A 24,210-nucleotide genomic window follows, 5' to 3' on the forward strand; every position below is an offset into this window, starting at 1 on the left:
CGAGGACGGTCATTGAGCTTGCAGGGGGGGAAACAACGAACCGGTATTTCGGTTCCCGGTGAAAATCTGTTCCGGGAGAAAAAAAATTGAAAGGGTGACAATTTTAGGTTTCTTCCCAAAAAGTGAAGGGTGATAATTATCGTTTTAATTCCAAACATTGAACTAACAAGCATATTTTGTGGGGGGGGGGTTAAATGCAAGAAAATACATGAATTTCTCACTATATCACCTTTGAAACACAATTCACATGGGACAAATTTCAGTGGGTGTAACAAAGTACATTTACTGAAGTATTGTCTTTAAACACAGTTTTATGGCACTATTACTTTACACATTAATGTTGGGCTACTTCTGCCCGGCTACACTCCAGAGGGAACTACAGTAGTAATGTGATTTTTATGCAGTCAGATTATTTGACGGATTCTTATAGATTAAATTACCCAGCATTACATTAAACCACAATTTGTTCCACTTCAAAACGAAAATGCTGCTGACACATTCATGAATCAGTGTTAACAATATGTATCATAATAACCTATACCTTACATTAATTTATTGCTGACAACACCTTTGCACTTCTACTTAAGTGAGGTTTTGCATGAAGGGCTTTTACTTGTGATTAAGTATTTTCACATTCAAGTATAGGCCATTGGTACTTTTGGAAAAAATGAGTTCAGGGTGGATCAGTGATAAGAGGCACATGTGCACATTTCAATCATGAAAAAAATCACAGGATGCTTGCACACTTTTTTGGAGAATATATGAATCTTTTGTAAAGACATAACAGGAAATTAGCCAAAACTAATTGCTACTATTATTTATTTATTTACTTATTTTGATATAAGTGGATTAGAGCATCAACAATATTCTTTCGGACTATTTACCCAGCTGTTTCTTTTCTCGTCAAACATCAATTATGACTTGGGAGACGCATCGACATCAGAGGCTGCACAGGCCAGTGCTCCTAACATTTGAAATGATGTTAATTCTACTTCATGCACCTTGAATATTTTTTTTTTTTTTTTTTTTTTTGGCCTCAGAATTTCTTCTCTCATAAGTGATCCGGGACATTATAAATATTTGGGGAAATTAATAAAGAGTCGAGAGAGTAATAGGTCCACTTGATGCAGCCAACCTATTGCCCACTCGAGTCTGTGTAGCATCTCTATTACCGCAATGATTTACGACCGGGTGTTTTATATATATATAAAAAAAAAAAAAAAAAAAAAAAAAAAAAAAGGGGAGATGCTGACAGAATCTAAAGGCGGGCTGAGAGCTCAAGAATGCGACCTGTCCACATGTGGCCAGTAGCTGGAAACGCTGAGCACTAGTGGAGCGCAGCGCACAAGACCGAGAGCGCACGGAAACTTGTAGACAACGCTATTATTATTATTATTATTATAATTATTTCTCCAATTTCTTTTTCTTCTTCTTTTTCTTTTTCTTTTTTAATCCGTGAGAGTATTACAGTTGTTGATATGTTCCAGCATTTGGCGCATTTCTTTTTGGCAGGAGTATGACGAGCGCCGCTCATATGACTGGTTTTACTTGAGGCTGTGGGAGAGAAAGCGAAATGGAGACGTTTACAATACACGACATTCTCATAAATTCTACTGACCTCAACAGGATTCTGTGCAATTTTGGCATCAAGAATATTTCGGAGTGCGAGAGCGAGCGGGATCCCTCACCAGAACCTAAAGGTACAGCGAATTTATAATGTTGTTTTTTTTTTTTTTTTTCCTCACTATAAAATACTACGAAACATTCCGTCGAATAGTCGCCGATTTTATTCAGATGTTTGCTATTTTTAATGCTATTAAAATGCAGCAATTTGTGCCAAAAGAGCGACTCCTTTAGGCATTTTTTGCGTCAGCGCGCATTACGCATATGGCTCAGGTCCTCCATAAAGCTGATGCGTCCTGCTGTGTGTTAGTATGACACATATGTTGTCACTGCACAATAGTTCTGCCAGTGTCAAGTGAACAGAGCTGACATTTTACACTCCATGGCCACAAAATAGAGACTAGTACGTTTCTGAAGAAAAAAAAACCCAAGAAGAAGAAGGGTACAACAGCCTATAAGAAATTGCATTTAGGATTATTATATTATTATTTACTCATAAGGTGAACACAGGGGCAGTGTGTGTGAGAGAAACAGAGAGGGAAAGAGTGAGTCAAGTACTGTTTAGGTCACATTTTAAGAAAGAGTTTACATGTGTCTCCAAACACTGTGTCCCCTTCCTCTCAGATATCAACCAGACAGTGCGGATCGTCCTCTACAGCCTCATCTTCCTCCTCAGCGTCCTGGGCAACAGCCTCATCATCGCCGTCCTGGTGAGGAACAGGCGCATGAGGACCGTCACCAACCTCTTCCTGTTGTCTCTGGCCGTCAGCGACCTGATGGTGTCCCTGGTCTGCATCCCCTTCACCCTCATCCCCAACCTCATGAGGGACTTCATCTTTGGTATAGGCATATGCAAGCTGGTCATGTACTTCATGGGTGAGTGGATTTATGAGATTGGATTTTTTAGATTGTGATACATCCTTTATTGTTGTCTCTTTCAGGTCTTAAATCCTCAGTTACAGTTAAATATTGCACTGTTTTGAACTTTTATGGCCGATCTAGCCCATATAAGTGATCGCTTGTGAAATATTGCATAAAACACATTAGATTTAGGTATTGGGTGAAAAAAAAAATGAGATATGTATTTTCTTCCAATAGCCTTTTTCAGTTTAAAGTAGGCTAAGCAGAAGTTTGTATACAAAATTTGTCAAAGTTAATTGTGTAAAAGTTTCCCTCTTGGCCTTTAATTCAACCAATTTCCATCTCCCAATGCTCCCATCATGCCTTCTGCAACATGACTCAAGTGTCTATGTCCATGCTGAGTGATTATTATTTGTTTTATTGCGGTGGTAATAGCATTACATGTCAACAGAGGATAATTGAAGTCATCTTAGGCCGTGTCCCAAACAAGGTTCATTTCCCTGCATGTTCAAATGCTCCCAGTGCTTTAATAAGATCGAGCTACAAAATGAGTTAAAAACAGCCCTGCTCATAAGAAACATGTTGTGAGAGAGTGGTGATTCACCTGAAGCCATATTTGCAGAACCAGTTCAGTTTTGTTTTGGGTTTTTTTTTTCCCCTCTGCTGCTGCATTTAGGATTTTTATGTGCAAGCTCGGCTGAAGTTTCCTGTTTTATTCTACAGTAATTTCATCCACAAAGTCCCATTAACAAATAATTACAGGACGTATAAACTGAGTCTTGAGCAAAATGTTGGAAGGTGTGTAGGATCAGGACACAACTAAATGTCATAAATATATGACATGAGTACAATCAACAAGACTATAAAGCCCCTCCCTTAAAAGATGTATTTTTTTAACTTGCATTTTCGAGCTTCACTGTGCAGAGCTTGAAAAATTGCAACTATTTTGGAAGCCAATTTGAATCATTTCTACATTTGTAATTGAACTCTTTCAAGCAAAACCCACACAAGACACATGCATTTGTCTTCAGGGGATCTTTAAAATACTGCATCTTAAAATACAAGTGAACAGCACAATTTGACCTGCTTCAATGAGTAAGATGGGATTATAAACAGGACAAACACAACCACTGAACTATTATTAGCTCCACAACACTTTAGTGGTCAATATAACGTATAGAGAAAACTGTAAACATTTACAAGGAACAACGTTGGCAGTAAAGGATCAATAGGCTCTTTTGAAGCTTCTTCGTTTGTTTAAAAAAGCAGAGACATAATTGTGTTTGAAACAACCAAAATCAGACTACATAGCTGAAAACTGGTGCATAAAGCTCTCAATCATACTGTTCACCTCTTACAGGAAATATCTGTCTCTGACTTGAGTTTTCAGTGTCAGACTTTTATCCAAGTCTGAAGTGGACAAAATCGGGTTCTTACTAAGAACCTTGAACCGGTCACATACTGTATATAAGACAGACAGCTTCAGTTAAAAAACGTCTGTCCTGGAAAAAGGATCTCTCCCCTGTTGCTTCTCCTCAGGTTAATTCCATTTTTTCCCTTTAAAAGGTTTGAGTTTTTCCTTAGCCAAACCATGGGTTTAAGGAGTTTCATATGCTCCACAGACTGCAACTCTAGCTGCCCCTTGAGGGATACTTGTCATTCGTGATATTGGGCTACATAAATAACAGAAATTGAAAAAAGAAAATGGATGAATGCAGTTGAGTTTGTGGCATTGAAAATGTATATCACAATAGAAAACAATTCCTTCAGTTATTAAAGACTAGATAATTGTCCTTGTAATATGCTTTTCATTTGTATTGTCTTGCACTTTGTTTCATTGTTTAATTTGCTTTTATTTTGGCATTTTAAATCAGTCAGATTCAGTTAGATCAAGGATGTGAATCCCCTCTTCCCTGACTTTATTTTCCTTGTGAGTTTAATAAATCCCCATGGTTTCTTCCTTTAAAAAGCCTTTGCTGGGAGTTTTGTAATAAGGTCCAGTCATTATAGACAGTGCACCTTTGCTAATATTTCATTTTCATTCAATTACAAGTCCGCTAGGTAATATGATTTTCATTTGTCTCCATACTTCCTGTTGCTCCATTTAGCCATTCAGTGAGATCAGAGCACTGTCCTCCGGGATTATTTCCCCATTTGTCCATGTGTTTATCTGTTTACGTGTCGCTGCTCTCGGATTGTACACAGCGATAATATGAATGTATTTATAGCTCTTGTTATTGTTACTGAGCGTGTTAACGGTATTCTGGTGACAGTGCAGGATGCGCTCTGTCACTACTCAGCAGTTAAATTTGATGTAGCAAAACATTAATGCGCCATAGCGTCTCAAGTTCAACAGTAAACACAGTGACGTTTTGTCAGGACGGAATGTTACTTAATTAATAGTTGCTATTAATGCCACTCTCATGTCTTCCTGTTAAACATAACACTGCAGCCAGAAACTGGTTAGCTTAGCTTAGCTTAGCTTAGCTTACAGACTGGAACAAAGGGAGACCAGCCAGCCTGGCTCTGTCCAAAGGGTAAAAAGTAAACCTGACATGTTGTATCTCATTTGTCTGATTTTAAATAAGAACCAAAGCATTTGAAAAACACATTGTGGTTTAACACGTGGTGATTAAGCTAAGCTAAACCGGCTGCCGTTGCTGTAGCTTCTTATTTTGTTTCACTGTAAAATATACATACAGCGTCTTTGTTTCCGAGATCTACACGATAGGACTAACACCTTTCTCATGTCTGTATGATAATTATGGAGTTACAGCCATAGCAGCCAGTTAGCTTAACTTAGCCACTGCGCATGAACACAATGTGCCATTTTTACAATTTGGTTTTGTACACATTTGAAAACACAAGATATGATGTTCACGTCTGAGCTTTATTTTCTGAGCTCAAGAGGTGTTAGCAGGTGTATCGTTAGCCTTCGGACTCAGCCAAGCTAGCTGAGCCGAACAGTTTCTTTAAAAGGACTAGTTTTGAAAAAATCCCAGCCAATTAGACAATTATCTTTTTTTTTTTTTTTTTTTCTTCTTTTGATTTTCTGATCTGTGCAGGTGTCTCAGTAAGTGTTTCCACCTTCAACCTGGTGGCCATCTCCTTAGAGCGCTACAGTGCCATTTGCAACCCGCTAACCTCCAGAACGTGGCAGACCAAGTCCCACGCCGCCAAGGTCATCACTGCCACCTGGGTGGCTTCATTCATCCTGATGCTGCCCTACCCCATTTCTAGCACCCTCAAGCCTTTTACTCGGATCAACAACAGCACTGGGCACATGTGCCGCCTGGTGTGGCCCAACGACATCATCCAGCAGTCCTGGTGAGCTGAAGATAAGTGCATTAGGGAGTGTCGTACCTTCCCACCGGGCCATGTTCACACTGTGATGCGCTCAGGCAGCAAAGGTGGCCCGTTGCTAATTTCAGACGGCCCCTGTATTGATTTTGTCAGTCTGGTGCAGCTGGTGAGAGACAACCACTTGGGGAAATCTTCTGGCGCAGATCTTGCCCTTCAAAATAAAAGCACATCATTTTCAAATAATATATGCTAAATATGTAAAGTAAAGTAAAGAATGTGTTGATTCAAATTACAATGAATGCTTGTTTGCCTCCACTTACTCCCCCAAATTTGTACCTTGCAGGTATGTCTCTCTGTTGTTGCTGCTCTTCCTGATCCCTGGTATCGTCATGATGACAGCCTATGGACTCATCTCCCTGGAGCTCTACAGGGGCATCAAGTTTGAGCTGTCCAACAGGAAATCCAGCAGAGGTATGAAAACAAAACACAGCAACTGATTAAAAGCAAAACTTCCTTGATGTCATTATTCTGTATTTTTCTTAAGACTTAAATCTTTTGAAACAGAAATAACAGAATTTTATAATAAATATATATTATATAAATATAACAAATACTTTTATTTGACAAAAAAAACCCAGCAGTTTAATTTCCTGAAACTGCTGGTAAATGTAGTTTTTATCTAATGCTACTCAAACAGGTATAAATTATGCTTTTGATTGGGACTAGTTTCAGCTGTGGATTAATACACACTTAATACACTTCACTGGACAGTGTGTGTGAGACGGATTCAAAGTAAACTACAGTGCCAATGTTCATCATAATGAAGGAACATGTAAGCCAGAGCAACACTGTTACTCAAAACAAAGGGGACACAAAAATACGCCAATGTATTTTTAATAAATTTGGACTAAGAGAAATAAATTAGGCTTTGGTCATGTTTGTTGTGAGTGGGATTAACTCACCTTTGGTTTTGGCCTTATCACGGGAATTTTGGCAATAACAAAAACATAAAATATCAGCAGACATAATTTTAAGTTTGACTTACGACATCATGAGTTTTATCTTGAATAAAATAGTATCCCTGGCTTTTGGGCATCTTCCATTTCTAGGTATTCAGTGACAGACATCACCACGACTAATAAAGTAGTGGGGGTTTTAATGCAGTCTTACTCTCCAGTCTTTTCCTGTCCTCTGACAGAGAGGCAATGCAGCACTGGCAGCATCAAGCCCGGTGACAGCGATGGCTGTTACATGCAGCCGTCTAAAAAGAAGAGCATCACAATGAGTGCGGGCAACTTTCCCAGCTCCAGCAACAAGTCCATGATGGGCCGAGTGTGCAGCAGCAGCTCTACAGCCAACCTGATGGCCAAGAAGCGTGTGATCCGGATGCTCCTGGTCATCGTCTTCCTCTTTTTCCTGTGCTGGACCCCAATCTTCGTGGTCAACGCTTGGCAGGCTTTCGACCGGCGTTCGGCCCACCGCCTGACCGGCGCCCCCATCTCCTTCATCCACCTACTGTCCTACACCTCAGCCTGCGTCAACCCCATCATTTACTGTTTCATGAACAAGCGCTTCCGCCAGGGCATGCTGGCCACCTTCACCTGCTGCAGCTGCTTCAGGAGGAGCAGCAGTGGGAGCGGTGGCTTGGGAAGGCCAGCTGGAAGCGGGATGGCTAAAGGGGAGGTGGGCAGATCAAGAGCGGGGCCCAAGACCACTGAGCAGAATGGTCATACCCCGCCAAGTGGAGCCAGCACACGGTTCACCTACACCGGCATCCGCACATCAGCCTGGAGTGAGCTGACTTAAACTGAACTGATACTGTCTGTAAGAGTCCTGGCCAGAGTGCAAACACTTGTAGGGAATCTGTGCTGTGCTGTTTTCACATAAAGCCCTCGCAGTGCTTCTAGGACTAGTTTATGAGCAGCTATTGCTTTAGCTTGGAGTGTGACATGACGTGGGCTCGGTAGTTAATGGCCGTGGAGCAGAAGTGTACATTCAGTGCTGTCATAGCAGATCAACATGGCCAGATGTTTCCCTAAAGCCTTGCAGTGTCCAGCGTGGCTGACTGATGCCTGATCTTATAAAGCCCTGAAGGGCCACGAGTCTGTCTTAGAGAGGAAGAGTTTTGACGATGCAGAATACCAATTGATGTTGTTTACCATTCTCCACATACTCTCTTTAAACACATTGTAACTGTGACTCCATTTGTAACCATACAGGGACCCGAACAGTCTCTCCACTCTTTCCAATCAGTGCCAGAAGGATTAGCCTGTGCAAATCAAAGAAAGAAAGGAAAAAAAAAAAAAGTTCACAACAAGGTTGTTTCTGGTAAGACTCATTTGCTGTTATCTCTAAAAGCAGATACCTCAGAAACCTGGGCAAATATAACCACAGATATCTGAATGGAGCGATACTGCTAAACGGAAATTAGAAAACACATGAATCTTTTTTATTATCATATATTTTTTGTTTTACTGTTTGGATTTCATCTGAACTGACCCATAAAGATTAGGATTTGCGGGTACGTCCCCTCCAATGTCGCGCGTCAAGGAAACACTTGACCCAGGTGATATAACCAAAACGGTGTCAACTCGGCGGCCATTTAGGGGCATGTTCTGCAGTTTTCAGTCGTATCACATTATCGTAATCAGCAGATGGAGTTTGTCCAGTTGTTAAAGGTCAAGAATGAACTTTCGTTTTGTCACTTTCAGCAGCAGCTGCCCGTCTTGCTGCAATGTAACCGACCTCAAAAGAGTCATCCAGGGCACACACAGGTCATCCTTGACCCACTGTTTGTGTGTCTGTATGCCTACGGGGGTGGGGGTGTTGTACTGTGTGTGCTAAATGGAGAATCCTTATCATTTTGTGGGACCTTAAACACCTGCATCCTCCCACTTCAAAGAGTGAATTCCCGGCATTACCCACCTGATTTCCACTGATTCATACTGTTAAATATAGCAGCGTCAGTGTAGCAACTGGTACTTATTTTAGACTCTTTGTATCAACATGTTGCATTGTTAATATGACCTAAATATTTTTCTGTAAATTCTTACTTTTGGGTTTGATGCATTGATGGAAAAGGTTGTTTTATTGCATGATAATGTGCGTATTTTGATGAAAATCCTGTTAAAGCTGTGGTCATGTAATTGAATGTAAAAACATAATTGCAGTGATTTTCCTGTTATATACATATAAAAGCAGTACTGGGAATAGTATTGTGTTCTCTTGCACACCTACAATGCATCTGTGAGTAACCAATGTCTGGTTGACCATATAAAGAACTTGAATGCCCACTATGCGACTGCATCTGCAAAGACTTGGGGCAGAGCAACTTGGAGCTTTTAACGGCTTTAATAAAAATGGATCTGAAGGACAGAGGGCATTAGAGCCCAGACAAGTGGTGGAAAGAAGAGGCAGAGTCTGCTGGGACTTCTTACCGGGGATAAGAGCTCCATTTGGGCTTGGGAGATGCCCAAAGCCCCAACCGCTTTCACCCTGAAGCCACTGGGAGATGTTTACCTGTCACCAAAGGGGGAAAGGATGAAAATGGCTGGACAAAAGTCACAAAGACATAATTTTGGGTTCTTCATTTTCAGTGTGTGAAAATATACATGCTTGAGCTTCTGATGACAATTAAAAACATACACAAACTGATTTTATATCACTTTTTTATTTCTTATTTTTATGCCAATATTGCAAGTTTTTTTCACTTTTTTTTTCTTCTTTTAATGACATACAGATACAGAGCATGATCTGGAGCTGCAATATGTACAAAAACAAACTAACGTATGTTATCAAAAAACCGTCCCCTTTGTTTTGACGTTATTGCTAAATGTTACAAACGGCACAGGTTTCTACCATCAGCAACCCTTTGAGCACTGAGTATACTACCACAATGACACCTCTGCTTACCATTTACTAGAATAATACACAGATACAGTGAGAGTGAAAGATAGTGAAAGGACATGAAGAAGAGGAAGAGGAGGAAAGGGAAGGGGGATGACAGCAACAACAACAAAAAAAACAAACAAAAAAAACAAAAAAAAAAAGAAAAGTGAGCTGACTGTAGCAAAGCTAAGCATAACAGGCTGCATGTTAAAAACAAAAAGAAGGGAGGAGGGGGTGAGAAAACTCCAAATGTACATACAGAAACATGAGCGATAAAGAGTGAGGATGAAATGTGTGAGAGAAAAAGAAAGGTTAGCGCTCTGTAGTGCAAACAGCCAAATAGTCTTAAGGAGAAGTAAGGCTGAGTGCGACAGAGAAGGGCTCCACACTCCTTTTTTTTTTTTTTATTTGTTTAAAGCTGCCTCTCACTCTGCCCTGTTTTGTTTAGCAGTGCATGAAAACTACATTATAAAAGACATTTGGCATATTAGAGGATACATACATTGTTCAGAGCTCATTATTAAAAAAAACAAAAAAAAAACAAAAACAAAAAAAAAAAACGAACAAAAAAAAACAAAACAAAAAAAAACAAGAACAGCTGCTTTTGGAAGAGTAAAACAATTATGACCAGACACACAAAGAGAAAGAAACCGGTTAAGATATTTTGTAAAAGCATTGCAAATGCTAACAAGATGGCATTTTTTCCCTCTCTCTGAAAGCCGTCGCCAGGTTAATACAGCGTGCGGTTAAGAAGGCATGTAACATTTTTTTTTTTGACCCCTTTTGACAGTTCATCCCCTTGTTATGAGTGTGGGATGTTATCAAGTTATTGTGTGTCCTCCCAATCTCTTAAAACTCCAGTTGTTTTAAGAGGAAAATAAACTGTAAACCAGCTTGGATTGTCAAGGCGACACATTTTTTTTTTTTTTTTTTTTTAAAAGCATGCATCACCCCCCCCTTTTATTAGCTTGAGTAAATGTGACAAAGCTGCTCTGCTCAGACTCGCATGAGGAGGTGAAGAGGAGCCAGGGGTTGTTTAGCCCGAAAGAGGCGACTCAACATGTAAACAAAAACCCAAAAATAACCAAGCTCGAGGGGGGCAGGAGGAGGGAGGGTAGGTGGGGCTGGGGGGGTTGGCGGGGTGATGCTAATGCGGAGGCTATGTTAAAAACTCGCTGAATTTAGAGCTAGTAGACATAGAAAAAACACTCAAGTTAAAAATCTACAGTTTAAGATTTTGTGACCTCCATCCTGCAGAGTAAAGGGTTTCAGGTCGGCCTGCAGCTCGTCACAAGAGTTCAGTGTGAAGAAGCGCCAAAATGTTCCGGTTTTGATGCTACACTACCGCTGCAGCACCATCTCCTCCACGATTCCAGGACAGACAGGAAGTGGCCTCTTTCAAGAAAAAAAAAAAAAAATTACACTCCCAGGCTAACGTAGGCAGCATGGGCAATAATGCACTTTTCTTTTTTTTTTTTTTTGTTTTTTTGACATTAGACAAGGGGAGACTTTGTACCAATAATTTAAAAAATATCAATATTACAATATAAAATATTTAACATTAATGACGGACAGGTGGACAAGGGTGGCGAAATGGGGGCATAACTTAAATTTTTTAAATTTTTTTTTTATATTGAAGGGGGTGCAAGCAAATCCTTTTTTGATCCTATTTCAAGGTTTTGTTTGTAAGAAAATTCTGAAATACTTCATTAAGCAGACATTCAAGTTACAGTATCGTTGTTCTTTTTCCCGGAAGTCTATACAGTTGTACTGTAATACTAAGATCACAGGTATTGCCTCTGAATGTTTATCCACAATTATCAGACATTTGGATTCAGGTGGAAGACAGACAAAAAAAAAAAAAAAAAAATTAAAAAACAGATGAATCAAGTTTTCTTTCGCTTTTTTGGAGGGTGGGTTTGAAATGGAGCGAGTCTGACTCAATATTCCATTACAGCCACTACATATGACAGTCTCACACACACACACACACACACACACACACACACACACACACACGCGCGCACGCGCGCACGCACACACACACATTTGCTGGCTGGTGAACTAGTGCTCAGGCGGACAAAAACAATGAAATGACCTGTACAATATTGCTGTTATGTTTGGAAATGCACATCTTCAATAATACACATTTAGAAGGCCTTTACGCGGTCGCCATGAACACAGATGAGTGCAACTACTCGGACAGTGAGTTTACAATGTACACACGCTTGTTTCTGCGAAAACAATAAACCACAGAAGATTTTTTTTCTTTTAAAAAAGAAGGCTGGAAGGAGCTTACAGCGCTCATGAGTAATTGTACCAAAAGTGAGAAGGGTGCCGGGCACCGCATGAGAATAAAAAACTGGGTTATTGTACTTGTACACCAAAAAGAATGAAGGCCGAGAGATCCTTCAGAAGGCTGCTTTGCTTTGCACGACAAGGTGGTTCTGGAGCCGCAGCAATGAGCTCAAAACAGCAGAGCTCCTGTGATAAGAAGCGAGGCATTAGCTTGTTTTTGTGCTATGCACAGGTTCTTCCAAGGTGAGTAAACAGCAGATAAGAAAAAGGTGAAGTAATTTTTTTTTTTTGTTTTGTAACTGAAGTTATCAGTAAGGCCACATTAAATTGAAAAGTGTCCGTCTTTTTGGAAAACCACTGGAGTTAAATGCCACCAGAACTACAGCACACACTGGAAGACACCTTGCTACGTGCAGTTTCACTACGTTATCTGATACGTTAACAGTGACCAATAGAGCAACAGGTACAGGATATTAGATATGTGACTGGTTTGACTGTGTACACAGTAAGAATATACAGTACTAAGGCTATCCTTTTAAGTCAATGACTACGCTTATTACATTAGTTTGAAAAGGACAAACTGACTTGTTTTCGTAACCATGGAAGTCTAGTTTTTTTGATGTATTCTGCAAACATTGCTATGGCTCCATGTGAGATGTACTGAATGTGTATATTTTCCAAAGGAGACATAGCGCACATAGAGTATTGCAGGCAAGGCAGAGGCGTTGCTTAAAGCTTTTCTTTTTAAAGACTTCATAAAAACCAATGATAAAAAATAGGCCCTCTGAGGTTATTCCCCAATAAAAAATAAACAAAAAAAAAAAAAAGAAAAGAAAAGTAAAGAAAACAACCTTCGCTTATGTAAAATAAACAACCCAGACTTCAGATTTTTCCCCAACAGAAAAAGTGAGAGTATCAAAACAAAGGTTCAATCCAAAGACTTAAAAAGCAGGCGTTTGTAGTAAGGTTGCAATAACATACAGGTTGGGATTTTGGACCTCAAAGGGGGAAAACAAAGCCCAAGCTCAGAGGAAGAATAGAAACTATTTGGTAACAAAAGTGTACTATATGTTTAATACAAAAAAGGTATGGAGAAAAATGTACCTTTACTAAAGCTTATACAAGATCCTTGGTCCATAAAAACTATGTTATCGTCACGTTTTATGTGTGTCCCTCTGCATCCTTGCGCTCCCTCCAACAACAATACATCCAGCCCCCACTAGAAAACCACAAATTAATGCACAATAACGCAAAAACAAAAAGGAATAATCATAAAACAAGTGGCGGGAGGAAATGGGGGGAGCAGGGCAGCGCAAAAAATATACTTTCCTTTCAAGACAATTTTTTTTTTTTTTTGTACACGGTGGATGTATTGTTGTTGTGGTTTTCCATTCTCACAGCCGTAGAAAGGTGCTGGTGCTCTGAGCCTGCAGGAACTTCACTCATTCCAAACACCAGAACTGGATAGGCAGGTCCCTAAAGTAACCACAGGAGAGGGGGCGTGTCAAGGAGCACTTTCGCTTATTCCCGTGGGCTGACAACGTTGTGATGTCACTCCTTCAGATTTCCCCTGCGTTTACTCCTTTGTCCCACCGATTTTTCCATTTCAGCTTCTTTGTATCCAAAATTAATACGCAGCACTTTAGAGTGAGTCAGTTTTTGTTTATTATTTCCCATAGTCTTTATATACCTTCTGGTATATTTGCTCAAGGCATATTGTATTGAGTGGCCCCCTGTGTGCGTTAGGAGACCACAGCTGCGGCGGTGGAGGATGAGGATGTGACTCCTGCGTTGGAGGTGCTGTTGGGGCCGTAGACGCCGGGGCCGGCCTCCTGGCTGTTGCTGCTCAGCAGGCTGGAGTTTCCGGCCCGCAGGATGGCCCCGGCGGCGCTGCAGTGTGGCCGCGGCCCTGGCTCCGGCGTGTAGGTGAAGGTCAGTGTGGTGGAGTAGATGATGCCGTCGTTCCTGACCAGCGTGACAGGCACCTGGACGGGCTGCCGCACCCAGCGCCAGCCCTCGCGGAAGGCGGAGATGTCGGGCACCACGCACAGCATGCTCTCCGCACACCTGTGGTGCGTTTGGTGACAAAAGAAACAAGAATGATGTCAGTGAGTTTGAGAGCGTCTGATACAATACACTCTGGCTTTGATATAAAATGAATGACAGGGGTCACTTTCTTCGTTCTGTGTTGAAGAATGAGACATAATTATTTATAAACTAACACTGCAACAGGTGAATTTTTTGGATACGTATTATATAAGCTTTTCGGTGGATGGTGTACTGTTTCTTCCTATAGTAGTCTAGGTGTAGATATATATATATATTGTATAGATCAACATTTTCATTCTTTTACAGTTGTATTTCTGGCCACCTGACGAATCTAAGTCAAGTATTCACTGTCCTCTGAGCTGTCCTCTGTCCTGTAGTGAGTAATTCTATGACACAGTTTCGATATATATGGTGATGTGGTAAATTATTATTTATTATTTATTTCAGTTTTTGGTTAATTCAGGAAATGAAATATCTTCTAACACTGAGTCTTTATGATTTATTCCCAGGCAAAACAGGGAATCAGTTTATATAACAGAAGCTTGAGCCACCCTGGTTCTCTAAAGGTTAAAGCACCAACCATAAACTCCACCACCACCAGGGTGCCCATTAACATTCCTACTTTGTATATGGGGACTTTGTTGCGAGTCATTCCCCTCTGTCCTCATGTACTGTCAGTGAGACCACAAAATCATAACATAAAATCTGTTGGACAAATCTACACATGGTATCAGTCTGAACATCTTTGTAGGTCCAGGTGTTTCACTGACAGTGTTCACTGTGGTGCTCCATGTCTCTGACTTACTGCTTGCTGGATGGTACTGATAAACACATAAACTCTAATCCGTCTATAAAACTCAACATGACAGCGGAAAAGCAAAGGTAAGAGCATTTTACAAGAGAGACACTGAAGTGCTCTTAGCTCTTAAAGAGTTTTCGGCTCACTCAAAAGAAAAAAAAGAAACACTGAGTAAGAACGAGCGTTTCATAGTTTGACTCTTATTATTCAGCACCAGCTACATCACTAAAGCTGAGATGAGTATTTATTACATGCATTAGGCGGCTGTGCCATTAGGCATTCACACTGTCTGCAGCATTAAGTCCAACAGAGCATTTTGAAACTTGAAAGCTTTTATCAATTTGGATTAAGTTATTCACATTTTCATTACATTCCTTATTTTCTAAGCCTGTGAGATCTAATGAATCCTCAAATTAGCTGTAATTGATCATTTATATGCTAATGCGAAAAGAAGTTTCTTATTTGATTATTTATCTCATTTTGCTCGAGAAAAAGGAAAAGTCCTTTAAGCCTGGTAAGTCTTAGTTACCCTGTAGGGAAACTGAAAAAGGAGCAAAGGCGCACCTGTACATGGTCTCAGCCTCAACATCGCCAAACCAGACCCGAAGATTTGGAGTGAAGTTCTGTCCTGTCAGCTCCAACATGGCGACGTCCCCACCGCCGTTTAGCTGCAGGCAAAGAAGACAAAGTAGTAAACTTGCTGACATAACACACAGCGTCATTTTATCCAAACACGTCTCTGTGCTCACCTGTAAGCTCTCTACCACAGGCACGGGGGTGACAGGTGAGTGGACAGGGCCCATGCCCTCGTAGAAAGTGTATTCGGCCTTGTCTGTGCTGATGATTGTCCAGGAGGCGCCGTCGTTGATCATCTCCTTGTTTGGTTCCTTTGGGCATGGAGTGGCCTAGCAGAGGAGGGGAAATGATTACATATTACCTACATTGCAACATGAGGGGCAGAGATAACCACCAACAATTGCACCCAATCAACAACTATTCTCCTCATGGCTGCAATCAAGTGTCATGCTTTGATTTTACAACAGCCTAAATAAGTTAAAATGCTCGAAGTGAGTGGATCACACACAGTTATTCAAAGAAAAGATGGCTACTATCTTCAAACATCCCCGTAGAGAATCATAAAGACAAAGGATAAATGAAGGATTCACAATTCTGTCCACTTAAAGGTACAGAGATCACTGTCTACTTCAGCATGTAAAGCAATCATCTTCAATCATCAGTCTGAGATTGACTTGATCTGAGGAGGAAATGACCTCAGCTGTGAACTGAGGCACACAAGTGAAGCGTTTGTGCGAGACACTGACTTGAAACTGGATGATCCTTTCTTGGGAAAGGCACAGGTACATGCGTTCCGTGTCCTTCAGGTAGAAGGCACACTTGTGGAGCTGAGAGACGGGGTCGTCTGCGTCCAGCAACGCCGTCTGCTTGTCCACCTTGCGGATGATCTGAAAGGGAGAGGAAGCGATAGATTAGCCACCTGGAAGGTAGATGGAAAGAGGGTGTTGGGAAATAGGGGAAGAAAAAAATTAAGGAAAACTCTGTTAAGAAATTGAAGGAGGAGAAAAAAGAAAGTTATATGATTTGGAAGGAAGGGAAGGAAATGAAGACAAGAAAGAAATTCATTTCCTCAAATCACTAATAAGTATATGACTACAAATGAAAATGATATTAACTTTATCAATGACAAATTGCAGTTTTTCAGAGGTTGACGTGCTGGATCAAGAAAAAAATCCTATGCATAATATATTTCCAAACTGTCAAACTCTTCCTTTAAGATAAGGTGACAAAGTTAGCGACTATTCCTTTAAAAACTCCTTTTTTACGATGATTTTGAAATGAAATGAAATAGTCTTATTTTATTTTCTTAGCTGCTGTAATAATGAGTCAACTTCCCCAATGGGATCATTAAAGTTTCTGCTTCTGTTAGATGTGTGATGTGTTTACCAGTCTGGGCAGGGCCATGCCGGTGACGGAGCAAACCAGCTTGACTGTCTGGCCGTAGTGGATGTAACCGTCTCTCACAGTGAACTCTTCTCCTTCTGACTCCTCGTCGTCCACTGCAGACACATGATGCAGGAAAGAGGAAGTCAGTGCTGCAGCGAGCCGCCCACCAACGCTTTCCATACACTCAAATGCACCCACACTCCGTCAGTCAATCACATTGTGATGGATCAGCTGTGTAATTACTACATTACAGCGCGGTTTTACATTTACATTAAACAGAGAAAGAGGGAGACATGAAGTGACAAGCTGTCACCAGATTTCCCTCACTTTACTGTATGATTTCCTCAAGACATGTTTGTGTTTGTGCTTGTGTTACACGCTCAACTGCTGGATAAACTTACACAGGTGGATGTAGAAGGCGCCCCACTGCTGGGAACTGGCGTGAAAGTTGCCCCCCTCCACGTGTAGATAGCGCGTGCTGACCGTTTGGGACCGCAGCCGGTTAAACAGCGCCACTTTGGTCCCTGATGCAATGCACACTGCAGACAAACAGGAGCGAGATACAGGCAGGTTACATAATGACCCAAACATGACCTGCTGCTCACAGGTCAGCTGTGTTAGCAGTGTGATGAAAGATAGAGGCGAGAAATCGGACCTGAAACGAAGCTGAGCCGAGGCGCTGATGTGTGCGGTACAGGTGTGCAACATGTGACACAACTGGTTAAACAGACACTCAACTGTAGCTACACTGACCTCTAGTGGCCAGAAATAATACTACTACTGATAATAATCATCTATTCATCCAACACCTTTCAAAAGAAAAGTTACAGTGATTTACAAAGGAAATCCAAGACAGAAAAAGTAATAAATAATCAAAGAAATACATAAATGAATTAAAAAATATCTAAAAAATTAATGAAACTAGAGAAATAACAGAATCTAGCACAAGAATAAAACAAGATTTAAAAAAAGTGAAAGTAGTGAACACATCAGCAATATCCAAAAAACATTTTTAATTACAACTGACATTAAGATTGAAGGAGGAAAGTGCAACATACATTACTGAATCACTGTAAAAAGCTTTTACACGTTTAAAGTTCATCCTCATTGGTTTTTGGTCACGTTTTTTCCTCTGTTTGTCCTTTGTTCTTCCCGTGTTCGTTTTCCTTTAGGATAAAATGTCTGCGTTGGTATGTTTATCAAACCTATGCAACATAGGTTTTTGGCTAGAGCTCTCTCAAAAAGAGGCTCAGCTCTCTAGACTCCATCCTTGTTAAATAAAAGGTCCCGCTGATGTTCTTACTGTAACCCTAACTTTCAGTGAACCTACAGCTCAAGTGGATCCAAACTAAGTGAAGAAAAAATTATGATGGTGTGATTAAATCACTACTCTCGCATTACACCTCATGTGCAGTGATTTTTATATCCATGCTACTGATGTTAGAGCTGAAATCTACAGCAGAAGCTGACACACACATACACATCTGACATAAAGAATAAACCACAGCTATTGACACACTGAAGAGTTCAGTGCCAGAACCTGCAGTATCAGACTCCAGGTGATAAAAAATGTGATGAAAACAAACTCACAGTCAGCGTTTTTGAGGGACTGCTTCTTTTTGGAGGGCTTGGAGATGACTTTGATCCTCTTGCTGAGGAAGACACCGATGTCAGCGCTGTTGCCGTAGAACATCTTGACAGACAACATGAAGTGCTTTCTCTTGTCGGAGTCGGATATGTACAAGGTTTTGGCTGTGCAATAATTCTGAGAGGAAACGAGAGAAGAGAAAAAGCAAAACAGAAAAATCTGATTAAAATTTTTCTTCCCTTGATGTATGTACAGAGACAAAGAAAGTTAACTCACATTTCCAACCGATTATTGGCCTTTTAACATGTTTAAAAATCATTCATATATTATACGTTTGTCACTGACAGCAAATAGCTGGAATTATTAACCTTGAAACACGAGAGACTTCCTGTGTCATTAGTGTAAAGTGCCTGGAGGCAGGGTGTGTTTCTATGTGAAGGTAATGACGTAATGGGTGTGGGTGTGTGGTACCTTTCCCTCTAAGTTAAGCTGTTGCATTTCTTGGTCGCTGTTGCCGATGCCGATGAAGGCACAGGGCTGCGACTCCTGCTCGGAGCAGCCGTCTCGCTCCATCTGCTCCTTCTTTTTCTTCCAGCCGCTGCCCATCAGGTACACGCAGGGGGGAGGGCAGAAGAACCTGGACACAGGGGCAGATATTTAAACCCCTGAATGACATGCTCTTTATCTTAGTAACAACAACTTGTGCTGTTTTATGTATTTTGAGTAGAGATATTCAGAGCAGGAGTAGTGACCTTGTTTGCTCATGTAAATAATTTTTCAGCTATTACTGTAAATTTAAGTATGTTTGAAATCCATTTGTCTATTTGGAAAATAAAAATAAAAACATCTGCATGACTGGCAAACATGCTCAGAAAGTTTTGTGACATTATTTTTTTTATAAATCTAACAGGAAATAATATTAGGAGGGGAGAGGACAAAACCAGCAGACAAGAAAATAATTTAGTTTAGATGTAAACGAATACAAAACATATCTTTAATAGAACAGACTGAACAATGTGCATCTCTTCATTTACACCACAAGAGGGCAGACCCGTACCAAGCTTCAACAACACACTCAGAAACTTTTGCCCACTTACAGTTGAGAACAATTCAACTAAACCCTCTTTCCTCAAGCTGTCGAGCACAATTTAACAGATGTCACTGTGATCAGTCCAGCATGGAAATGATAACGTGAGAAATATAAACTAACACTTGAAATGAAAAGTGACTTTTTTCCCCATTTAACAATTCCTCTGCTCTGCCTTTAAATGTTTCTGTCTCTAATGTCAAGACAAGAACTCCAGAAGGAAAAATGACAGCTTCAGTCTTGTTAAGAGTGAAAATCAACTCATCAGTGAACCGGCGGACTTCAAATAAAGTGATGTGTGTCAGTGTGGAACTGGAAAGCGACCTATTTCGCAACACCAGTGTCTGTCTCTGTGGGTGTTTGTCTACTTTCACCTCCTATAAACAGCACAGACAGAACAAGGCAGCGAGAGAAAAGAAAAAAGGGAGATGGGCACATTTGCATTCCTTCATGCGCCCACTTTCTTGGGCTCCGCTGTTATAACACAGACAGAAGTAATCAGAGGTGCGAGACAGGGATGCACACACGCACACGCGCACACACACACCATGAACTCTGTGGGGGTTTTGCAGGCCAAAGGATGTTGAAACACTAACATGCTCGCAGAAATCCCTCAGGGACTTGCTGAGCTGTCTCATTCAGACACTTGTCTGTAGTGCGGCTGGATGGTCTATTGGTTACAGATACTTTGGTTTTAACTGAACACCTAAACAAGCCCTGCATTGAGCAACTCACAAACACCGAGAGCTGATCCTGTACAAGCATGCATATGGGACAAGAGTGTTTGAATGGGCTTCTCTCACTGGTGTCACTTTCACTGGACAAGATGGCTTTAAAAAAAAAAAAAGGAAAGAAAAAAGAGATACATTCTCTGAGGAATTCATATCAGTCTCTCTGCCTCCATCTTTCTTCAGCTCCAACTCTCCAAGGTGTCTGAGAGCTGGCTCGCAAACAGCTGATTTACCAAGAGACGGGCCTGATGAGATCGCAAGCAGCGCTGCGGCTCGGGCCAAGAAAGCAGAGAGGAGGATGGAGAGCTGAAGAGAGTTGCAAAATGAGCAAGTGGTGGTGGTGGGGGGGGGGGTCAAGGGGAAAAGCTATAAAAAAGTTTCAGAGTGAGAGGTAGAAAGGTGAGAGCAGAGTTACAGGAAGGGGTTTGAGGAAGTATGATGAGTGACAGAGTTCAAGAGAGCGAGAGAGCGAGAGAGAGAGAGAGAGAGAGAGAAAAGAGAAGATGTTGCAACAGGCAGTGATCACCCTCTACTCATCTTTGAACTGTAGAACCGGTTAGAGTCACTGAGTGGAAAATGTGGAAAAGCGAAGTTGACTTGTGAACCTTTAAGACCCCTCCCCCCCTTTCCTTCCATCTCTCTGTAGCCTTCACCTTGGTCGCCACTCATTTCCTCCTCTGACCTCTGATGATATGGGAGGTCAGGAGGGTCAAGATACACACACTGGAATGTGTTTTACGTTCACTCACTAACCTGCCCATAAATCCTTACAATGGAGGAGTCCACTTCTCAAAGGCAGACAAGGTTTAGAGGACAAGGTCAAGCTTATTAAACGTCACATGTCATAAAATAAAATGTTGATACATCATCACGTGTGACGTTTAACTTCTACTGAGGTTAAAACAACAATTGAAATTGGAGAGACACGCGACAATGGTCAAAATTAGATTATAAAAAGCCTCATTTTTTTACCTTTAAGTTAAGTTAATACATTTTTTTTTTTAGGTGTGATCTTGATCCTGAGCCTGAATGTATTTGATTTAACCCAGTAAGGTAAATTAATACATATACACAGTGACGGAGCTGCACTGAACAAACAAACATTAGTACATTGCACACACCATGTCAATACAAGGCTAAAACCAGATTCTGGTTAGTTTAGCTTAGCATTAAGACAGGAGACAGGTGGAAACCGCTACCCTGCTCTGGGCCAAGAATAAGTCAGGCACATAACAACCTGTATAACCACAACTTGTCTTTTTTAGACTTTCATTTTTTGTACAAATTAAACCTAGGGATACAACAGTTAGCCGTTATGCTAACCGGATGCAGTCTGTAGCTTTATATTTACGCTACAGAAATGAGTGGTATCAATCTTCAACTAGCAAGGAAGCTAATATGCATATTTCCCAAAATGCCGAACTATTCCTTTAAGACCCATAAGAAATGAGTCTGTGCAGTATTCATCTCAGATGGGAGAGAGGTCCAGAGAGATCAGACACATTTATAACACTGTGTGCACTTTCCATCTATGAATCTCCAAGGATTCTCAGAGTCTGGAGAAGCCTTGATAAATGTTGTTTATATTCAACTCACCTTTTCTCATTGCCATAGGATTTCTGTGCAACTTTTGCGTGCAGGATCATGACAGTTTGGTCGCCTCGCTCCTTCAGGTAATTCCTCATCGCTTCTCTGCGAGATGAGAAAAGGGGAGACAGAAAGAGAGAGAGAGGGGGGGGGGGGGGGGGGGGGGGGGGGGGGGTTCATCAACAGGTCATTTTGTCATCCAACAGATGAGGTGAAGTGATACCGGGTGTGTTGAAACCACTGGGGTGAGATCGTCCCACAGGTTTTTAGAGGCAACACTTTAGTGTAGATGGATAAAAAAAAAAAACAGGGTTAAATATGGAACGAGAACATTTAGAAACACACACACACACACACACACACACACACACACACACACATATATAGTACACTTGGTTGCAATGACCTCTGGAAAGCCTCAGAGTCTGCATGGCCTGCTAGCCAAAAAAGCTATGTTCTCTCCCAGCTGGGTCCATTTGAGGTGGGGGTGTGCTGAACCGTTAATGACCGGCTCATAGGGACAGTGAGGAGCAAGGGAGAGGAACACGGGGGAGAAGTAGAGAGAGAGAGAGAGAGAGAGAGAGAGAGAGAGAGAGAGAGAGAGAGAGAGAGAGAGAGAGAGAGAGAAAAGAGAAGGGGCTGGGTGAGGGAGGTAAAGAAAGAAAAGAGAAAAGAAAACACCAGAGCTGAAAAAACAAAAACAACAGAGCTGAGCTCACCAGCAAAGATTCCTCATCTCATGTCAAAATGTTGCAAGGTCCGCGCTCCAATTACTTCTGTCAACTCCGCCAAACCCTCCCACCTCCCCTGCAACTCCCCACCTCCTTTACACAAACAAGCCGAGAATTATTTTTATATTTTGGGAGAGCGGTGTGGAGAGTGTGCCGAGCTGAGAAGCACGGGGGGGTGGCTGGGGGGGGTCAAAGATCGAGTTTAAGATGCACAATTAAGAGACATCACATGCACGGACATTAACACGCTCTGACTGAGTCTGCGCATACACACAGATGTCAGTGACACCTGACACGCCAGGGTGCTCAGAGGGCTTCCCACTCAGACACACACACAGCTTTCCACTCTGCCACGCAATACTGGGCCGCACGCTCGGGTTAGACAGGGCCTTTGTTATGAAAAGCAAGGGGCCCCTCACAGTTTGTGTGTGTGTGTGTGTGTGTGTGTGTGTGTGTGTGTGTGTGTGTGTGTGTGTGTGTGTGTGTGTGGGAAGGGAGGGCAAACTAAGAGGGATTGTGGTTCATCCATTTCATAATGGACTGGGAAATGTTTCATTTCTCACTTCACTGTGTGATGAGACAATTATTTCTCTGAATATTTGTCTCAGAGCAACAGCAAATTATGCTCTGTTGTTTATTCGGTATTTTCTGAACCACTGAAGGGGCAGCAGCTGGAACTGAACATGACGGAGGTACAATTCTTGAATTCCAAACATTTGAGGCCATTTAACTGAGCCGATGCAATCTGATACCATCGAACCACCACATGGAGAAAATTAGATCGAGCCAGGAAACAGGGTGAACACAACTTCAGCCAAATTCGCTCAGAAGCAGCAGTTTGATTAAAACATGTCTGACTTATTTGCATGGATGTGCTAAAGTCACGTCGTTTTCTTTTGTTTACATGATGAGACATAACCTTCCTCTGGGGGCTTTAGTGAACAATACACTCACCAGTATCCTCCTCAAGTACACACTCACACTCTCTCACACACACACACACACACACACACACTAAGCCCAGGGAGACTCCTGAGCTGCTCTGATTGATTATATTGAGAACACACAGTTCAGATCTGCTGATGTCAGGCCTGCAGGGGACCTCTGATGGTGCCTGTGACCTGCTGGTCTTGCAGGGGGATGGGGGGGGGGGGGTTAAGAATGAGCACAGACACAAGCTTTCTTATTCATAACCGTAATTAAATCATTGATAATAAAGTTAATCAGCAACTATTTTGATAATCCTTTATGTAATTTTCTCTTTTTCCTCCACATCTCTGCCTTATTAGATAACAACAGTTAAGATACAGACAAGAAACAAGGGGAGACAGAGGTAAGATAATCAATTAATGCCCCAGCATCAATCAAACTGGGGGTATTGTGGTTGTATGGTGTGTATCTTGACCAATAGACCACACCAATGCCGTTATTTTTATGTCACATAGCTCCAATAAGCTCAACATCGCTGGGTTTCAGATAGTTTGTCAAACAAAACAAGCATGAGATGAAATTAAATGTCACCTTATGTTCTAGGGAAGTGAACAGAAATTAATACACAAAGGAATAAATCAATTAATGAAGACAATAAGTGGGAGGGTTAATGAATAATGAAAATAATCATATTAATGGTATATTTCCAAAATCAGGATCAGGACTGTTTCCATTCCATTTGCAGCTGCTGGTATGTGCAGTGAAAACAACAT

At 41.3% G+C, this 24,210-nt stretch overlaps 2 protein-coding genes across 2 annotated transcripts in view; one reads left to right on the forward strand and one right to left on the reverse strand.

Moving 5' to 3' along the window:
• Positions 1-1,303: 1,303 nt before the first annotated feature.
• On the forward strand, positions 1,304-9,431 carry cckar (cholecystokinin A receptor). Its single transcript, XM_071459970.1, has 5 exons — positions 1,304-1,700; positions 2,248-2,499; positions 5,550-5,811; positions 6,131-6,258; positions 6,986-9,431. The coding sequence occupies exons 1-5, from the start codon at positions 1,574-1,576 to the stop codon at positions 7,591-7,593; spliced, it is 1,377 nt and encodes a 458-aa protein (XP_071316071.1). The 5' UTR covers positions 1,304-1,573; the 3' UTR covers positions 7,594-9,431.
• A 7-nt stretch (positions 9,432-9,438) lies between these two features.
• Positions 9,439-24,210, reverse strand: part of rbpjb (recombination signal binding protein for immunoglobulin kappa J region b) — a 44,251-nt gene continuing 29,479 nt past the window's right edge. Inside the window, exons 3-11 of the mRNA XM_071459969.1 lie at positions 21,786-21,881; positions 18,843-19,008; positions 18,374-18,548; positions 17,185-17,322; positions 16,784-16,896; positions 16,144-16,284; positions 15,571-15,726; positions 15,386-15,489; positions 9,439-14,040 (exon numbers count right to left, since the gene is read on the reverse strand). Coding sequence (XP_071316070.1) covers positions 13,716-14,040; positions 15,386-15,489; positions 15,571-15,726; positions 16,144-16,284; positions 16,784-16,896; positions 17,185-17,322; positions 18,374-18,548; positions 18,843-19,008; positions 21,786-21,881 — 1,414 coding nt within the window. The 3' untranslated portion in view covers positions 9,439-13,715. The remainder of the gene's footprint in view (positions 14,041-15,385; positions 15,490-15,570; positions 15,727-16,143; positions 16,285-16,783; positions 16,897-17,184; positions 17,323-18,373; positions 18,549-18,842; positions 19,009-21,785; positions 21,882-24,210) is intronic.

Source organism: Trachinotus anak, unplaced genomic scaffold, assembly GCF_046630095.1.
Source record: "Trachinotus anak isolate AG129_WGS33_773 ecotype Australia unplaced genomic scaffold, CSIRO_AGI_Tana_v1 ptg000023l, whole genome shotgun sequence".
Classification (NCBI taxonomy): Eukaryota; Metazoa; Chordata; class Actinopteri; order Carangiformes; family Carangidae; genus Trachinotus; species Trachinotus anak.

Bases quoted from the DNA above. Each gene is read 5' to 3' on its own strand.
- cckar (XM_071459970.1), top strand. From the start codon at position 1,574: ATGGAGACGTTTACAATACACGACATTCTCATAAATTCTACTGACCTC. The intron at 2,500-5,549 runs GTGAGTGGATTT...TGATCTGTGCAG, and splicing joins GCTGGTCATGTACTTCATGG to GTGTCTCAGTAAGTGTTTCC. The intron at 6,259-6,985 runs GTATGAAAACAA...GTCCTCTGACAG, and splicing joins CAACAGGAAATCCAGCAGAG to AGAGGCAATGCAGCACTGGC.